The sequence below is a fragment of the Furipterus horrens genome, unplaced genomic scaffold (genome assembly GCF_987537825.1).
Source record: "Furipterus horrens unplaced genomic scaffold, mFurHor1.1.pri manual_scaffold_2, whole genome shotgun sequence".
Taxonomy (NCBI): domain Eukaryota; kingdom Metazoa; phylum Chordata; class Mammalia; order Chiroptera; family Furipteridae; genus Furipterus; species Furipterus horrens.
In genome coordinates, this window is record NW_028327172.1 from 94350813 (window position 1) to 94357808 (window position 6996).

The following is a 6996-nucleotide window of genomic DNA, read 5'->3' on the forward strand; positions in this document are numbered from 1 at the left end:
ACTACAAAGCCACTGTGATCAAAACAGTCTGGTACTGGCATAAGAACAGACATATAGATCAGTGGAACAGAATAGAGAGCCCAGAAATAAACCCAGGCCTCTATGGCCAACTAATATTTGATAAAGGAGAAAGGAACATAAAATGGAGTGACAAATGGTGCTGGGAGAACTGGACAGGGACATGCAAAAAAATGAAACTAGACCACCAACTTACACCACACATGAGAATAAACCCAAGATGGATAAAAGACTTAAATGTAAGCCATGACACCATAAAAGTCCTAGAGGAAAACATAGGCAGGAAAATTTCAGATATCCCACATCACAATATCTTCATGGATACATCTCCTAAGGCAAGAGAAATAAGGGAAAAAATAAAGAAATGGGACTACATCAAACTCAAGGGTTTCTGCTCAGCAAAAGAAAAGGGGTGGGCTGGGTGGGGGGAGCAATGGGGGAAAAATGGGACAACTGTAATTAAAAAAATCAAAAAATAAAATAACAAAAAAGTAAAAAGAATAGACTCGTACCATATGCAGCAGCATAGATGAAACTAGAGGGTATTGTGCTCAGTGAAATAAATCAAGCAGAGAAAGACAAATGTCATATGATTTCACTTATATATGGAATCTATAAAAACAAAATAAATGCACAAACAATTAAAGCAGACTCATAGAAACTGAGAGCAAACTGGAGGTTGCCAGAGGGCAGGGAGATTGGGGGACTGGGTGAAGGAGATAAAGGGATTAGTCAAGGAATGTGTATAAATGACTCATGGACATGAACAACGGGGAGGGATATGATTGTGGGAGAAGGGGTGGGCTGGGTGGGGGAGAGCAATGGGTGAAAAATGGGACAAGTGTAATTGAAAAACCAAAAAATAAAAAAAATAAAAAGTAAAAAAAGAAAAGCGGAGCAAGCTCAAAAGTATAATATGCATTCCTTAAACTCAATTCCCATGGGAACCCTCTGAGTGGCCTTCAGTTTCTCTGCTGCATAGCCTTTCAGTTTTGCACTGAGACTTAAAGACCTTCCTGTGGGGCCTGGCTCACAGCTTGGGCTACAATTCCTGAAACCACAAGGAGCGGCTTCGCACAAGAGACCAAACTGATGGCAGCCAGATGGGAGGGTGGTTGAGGGGCTGGGTGAAAAAGATGAAGGGATTAAGAAGTATAAATTGGCAGTTACAAAATAGTCACAAAGATGTAAAGTACAGCATAGGGAATACAGTCAATAATATTGTAATAATTATGTATGGTGCCAAGTGGCTACTAGACTTATTGGGGGGATCATTTTGTAAATTATATAAATGTCTAATCACTGTGCTGTACACCTGAAGTAATATAAAATAATATTGAATGTCAACTGTAATTAAAACTAATTGCCCTGGAAAAAAATAAAAAAGAAGTACAGATTGGTAGTTACAAAATAATCACAGAGATGTAAGTAAAGCATAACAAATATAGTCAATAATGCGTTAACTATGTGTTATGCCAGTTGGATACTGGAAATATCAAGGGAATCACTATGTAAGGTATATGATTATCTGGCCACTGAGCTGTACACCTGAAACCAATACAAAATAAAATTGGGAAAAGAATATATATGTGAACATAGAAGAGGGATTAACATTGATAGGTAAGTTGGACATCTCTTTTTCATAAAATGGCCATGTAACCAACATTTTTTTCAAGATCTTTTCCAAGAAAACATTAGCACAAAAAAGTCGTACACAATAAAGAACTTTTTCTACTTAGAAGTTCTCGTCACAAGAAATAAAAATTTTGTAACTACATATGGTGATGGTTTGGGTTTTGTTTTGTTTTTTAAATAAGCACTGTGTTGGTACCTGTAGGGAGATGCAAAGTAACATAAAATATGCTCCTCTTTCCAGGGAGATTAAGGACTAGTGGAATGACCCAGAACCTGATTTAGCATCCAAAGGTATCCATAGACCCAGAACTGTCTCTCAATTCTGTGATGGTGCTAAGTGGTACAAATGGGCAGCTGATTTTCTGTAGTAACAAACAAAAAATACGGTTATGCAACACCAAGTTTTTTGAGAATTATAAAGCAGAAAAGGCAAGTGCCATAAGAGTGTTGCCATCAATAATTATTGTAGTTTAGGAATTTTCAGAGCTACATTTCTTTTGGAGGATCTGGGCAATCTGTTTTTTTTGCCTTTTCCAGCTTCTAGAGGCTCCCACATGCTCAACCTCTGCATCTGATGTGACATCTTCTCTGACTCATCTGTCACCCTCTTTACTTACAAGGATCCTTATGATAACATTGAGCCAGCACAGACAATCCAGAATAAGAGATAATCCCATCTCAACATCCTCAACTTAATATGTTTACAAAGTCATTTTTGCCATGAAAGGTAACATAGTCACAAATTCCAATGATTAGGACATGGACACTGGGTGGGAGAGGACATTATTTTGCCTACCACACTAGGGTTAGAAGTACAATATGTAGCTATAGACGCTTTGCTTGTGGAAAGAAACATATAAGTGCATCCTCAGTAAAATATACCCTCCTAGAACCCAGTGACTTGCACTTTTTTGAATTTGTATGCATTTAGGATAACGGTACAAAGAGAAGAGGTTTATCTCTTGGACACCATGCAGTCACCAATGATTATTTTGGCCCTTTAATTTAATTATCTAACCATCTATTCACCTATTCACCCATTGATTCATGTATTCTTTACCCATTTATGCTTCTTAATTTCTGTACCAATTAAAATAAATTAGATTTTACTACAATAACAAACAACTCAAAACTTTGTGGTTTAACACAACAGAAAATAACATATCACTTACACATGTCTCATATGTATCAGCAAAGGTGTTCTGTTCTCCTCAGGTACTCAGAGATCCAGAAGGAAAATCTTTACCTTGGCCTATACTTCTGTGATCCTTGCATTGTTTTGGAAGGAATGTGTCAACTGATTAAAGTTACTGCTGGAAAATGATGTTTCATTTCCACATGTGTCACTGGCAAAAGCAAGTTGTATGGCCATATGGCACCTTAAAGGGTGCAGGGAAATAATCTTAATATGTGCTCAGAAAAAAGAGAGGACTGGAAATATACATTGAATGGCATTAATGATGACCACAGCTCCCCACTAAATAGTTACAAGTCTTCTCTCTCTACACCATTGTTCAGTCTGCCTTCTACTGAAAGTAGTGAAGCAAAATACAAAAAAATCTAGACTGACAGCAGAATTTCTGTATTCTTGCCCTACTTTAATTTGCCTATAATATCAATATTTTTTCTGGATTTTATTTTTCTAATCCATGAAATGAGAATGATAATTATTGCTTTGCTCTTCTCACTCCAATTCTTCTGAGAAGGAACTAACATGAGATTTTAAATCTCTATTTTAAAAAGTAGAACACTAAAGATACTGTTCTCCTCACTGAGATCTTTGTGACTTCCAAAGTACTTATAATGGTTAAGTATTACTCCTTTAACCAACTTAAAAGAGAGAATTTCTATTATTTAAAAAATAATAAACACTTATGTCATTCTACAATTCCATTTATTCAACATGTATTGGTTAAGCACCTACTGTGCTCAGAGGACTAGGAATTCCATTCAGTGTTTTCATTAAATACCATGACATGGGAGGGCATTCACAACACCATATTCAGCTGTAAACACTTACTTTATAGTTAACCCCTCAGCCTATGGAAGAAATGAACTTACAGATAAGGTAAATCAGTGAGAAAAAAAAAATAAAGAAGCAAGAAAGAATAGAGAAGAAAGTTTATTAAAAGAAAAGCACAGATGATTCCAAAAATGTAAATCAGAGTTGAAACAAAATGCTGCAGTCACATCACATTAGCAATATTACATTCATATATAGTTTCCATATTTTAGGCTTGAAATTCTATGGGCTGGAAAGCTTCACATTTTGTAATTTTTATGCTGGAAAGTTGAATTTCACATGAAGGAAATGACTAAATCTAAAATATTCAAGGTTTAAAATTACTCACATACTCTTAGATTAACAGAAACTAACACCATATTAAAATTTGTACACATATATTTACACTTCAAAATTCTCAAAGGATTTAGAAGTCTCAGACCAAAGATTGGATGCTTCCAAATCACACAGAGGCTTTTAAATTCAAGTTTAGTGTAATTAAAAGAAGAGTGTGGTGAACTCCATGACCTTCCAACACAATCATGTTGAACCAACTAAAGAATTAGTGCAAGACTAACAGATGCTTCCTGGTTTAGTGAGGGGGTGTTAGCTTAAAAATAAAAGGCTTTTCAAAGTGAGAGGCAACAAGCATTTATTAAGATCAATAAAAATAGCTATTCTGGAACAACTAATTCAGGCTGAAGCTCAAGTAACATTCCAATTAGGAGACAAAGGCAATGGCTATTTTTGAGAAAGGGACATGGAACTATTATATCAATAGAAGGTAAGTATTTCTATTGGTGCAGATAACATAACATAGTAATGTTAATTCCAAACAACATTTTAAATTTTCATCTAGTAGTCATTAGTCTAGTATGTTATGTTTGGGAAACAACGTGACTTAGGTCCAGTCCAAAGTTGATTTTGCCTTGTTTTAACATTCCAAGGTTTGGGAAGCAAGACGTGAAAGGCAGTTCCTCTGGGATGGCAACTCCAGCTCCATTTTAAAGTGGCTTCAGGGTTTTGTGTGAGTGTGTGCTTTTTACAGATGGATCTAAATTAACTAATAACTCTATTTAGCACCCTAAAGTTACTGATTTACTTTTATTGTAAGCTACTCATTAACTTCTGTGACAGTTGTCAAGTTAACAACAAAAGGTGTTAATTCCATGTGGATTATCAGAGTGTTATTTCCCTAGCACATGCAAGTCTTTGCTGAAACAACTTGGATGCCATTCTACCCCCTATTTTATGTAATTCTGAAGACCTGTATTTTGCCTCTAAATCTCCAATAATGTCCCCCATTGGATCAGAGCCTATTTGGAAGCACTCTGCTATGGTTGGGTCAAGGACCAATTTGAGAAACAGGTGAAATGTGGAATCCCTCCATTCCTCTTTCTCTGCCCTCCTCTTTGATAACCTCCATATTTCTTTCTCAGGCACCAAGCTCTGTCTTGCATTCTTTTATTTACAATGAAATTCATTATCTGTCTCTTTGTTAACCAAACCCATTAAGACTCCAGGGAAAGGAATACAGAATTTCTGTAAATATCAGAATTTCTGTGAGATATAAAAAATAACATAAAAAGTATGCTTTCTGACCCAAGAATACCTAATGAGCAGCAAGTTATTAGGAAACATTGGTGTTAGGAAACACTCAGGGTTATTGGTAAGGTCCTGGGCTGAATCTTCCAACAGCCCAGCCATATACTCCTTTACCTTGGACTGAATCAAAGGAGTCTCTGTTAGACCTATGATGGCCTCATTTAGAGATAGTGTTGCTGCAAGTGTTGCTGGAGCTGGGCATGTAGGGTAAGCGGATCTTCGCCTCTTGGCTGCTGTCGATCGATTTCTTCTCTCTCCAGGAAGAAAAATGGTATCTGCTGCAGTTGATCCACAGCTGAGTGTGGTGACTAGGGTGGCCAACCTACCATTGGTAAGCTCCACATATGACCTCGTGTCCTCAGCTTATGCCACTACAAAGGATCAGTATCCTTATTTGAAGTCTGTGTGTGAGATTGCGGAGAAGGGTGTGAAGACCATCACATTGGTAGCTGTAATGAGCGCTCTGCCCAACATCCAGAAGCTAGAGCCACAAATTGCTGTTGCCAATACCTATGCCTGTAGGGAGCTGGACAGGATTGAGGAGAGACTGCCTATTCTGAACCAGCCAACAAATCAGGTTGTTGCCAATGCCAAAGGTGCTGTGACGATGACCGTGACCGGGGCCAAGGATTCTGTGGCCAGCACAATCACTGGGGTGATGGACAAGACTAAAGGAGCAATGACTGGCAGTGTAGAGAATACCAAGTCTGTGGTCAATGGCAGTATTAACACGGTCATGGGGAGTTAGATGATGCAGCTGGCAAGCAGTGGAGTAGAAAATGCACTCACCACATCAGAGCTGCTGGTAGACCGATACCTCCCTCTCACTGAGGAAGAACTAGAAAAAGAAGCAAAAAAAAGTCGAAGAATTTGACACTCTCCAGAAGCCAAGTTAATATATTAGGCTGGGGTCTCTGTCTACCAAGCTCCACTAGTGTGCCTACCAGCAGGCTCTCAGCAGAGTGAAAGAAGCTAAGCAGAAAAGCCAACATACCGTTTCTCAGCTTCATTCCACTGTTAACCTGATTGAATTTGCTAGGGAGAATGTGCATAATGCCAACCAGAGAATTCAGGGTGCTCAGGACAAACTCTACTTGTCCTGGGTGGAGTGGAAGAGAAGCATTGGCTACAATGATACTGATGAATCACACTGTGCCGAGCACATTGAGTCATGTACTCTTGCTATTGCCCAAAACCTGACTCAGCAGCTGCAGACCACGTCCTCCATTCTCCTGTCCAACATCCAGGGGTTACCACAGAATATCCAAGATCAGGCCAGTCACTTGGGGGTGATGGCTGGAGACATCTACTCAGTGTTCCGCAATGCTGCGTCCTTTAAAGAAGTGTCTGATGGCTTCCTCACTTCTAGCAAGGGGAAGCTGCAGAAAATGAAAGAGTCTTTAGATGATGTGATGGATTATCTTGTTAACAACACACCCCTCAACTGGCTGGTAAGTCCCTTTTATCCTCAGATAACCGAGTTTCAGAAAACTCAGGATCAAGGCGCAGAGAAGGACACAACCAGTCAGGAGGCCCAGCAACCTGAGCACAAACCACATTAATCCTGGCCCTTTCACCAGTGCATGGTGCAGCCAGATGACACCTTCTGTTATGTTGAAATTAACCTGCTAGACAACTTGGAATTGGGGAAACAGTTGGCTAGAAAAAAGGTCTCTTCATTATAGTTGTTTCCAACTGGATTAAGATCTTTAAAGTTTCTGACATTAACAGATGAG

The 6996-nt window shown here is 38.6% G+C and overlaps 1 protein-coding gene across 1 annotated transcript; it reads left to right on the forward strand.

Moving 5' to 3' along the window:
• The first annotated feature begins 5467 nt into the window (after positions 1–5467).
• Positions 5468–6822, forward strand: LOC150019108 (perilipin-2-like). The gene is given in 2 exon segments (XM_090267908.1): positions 5468–6113; positions 6115–6822. Coding segments are annotated over 2 exon segments (1293 nt in total). The 5' UTR covers positions 5468–5528.
• Positions 6823–6996: the final 174 nt, after the last annotated feature.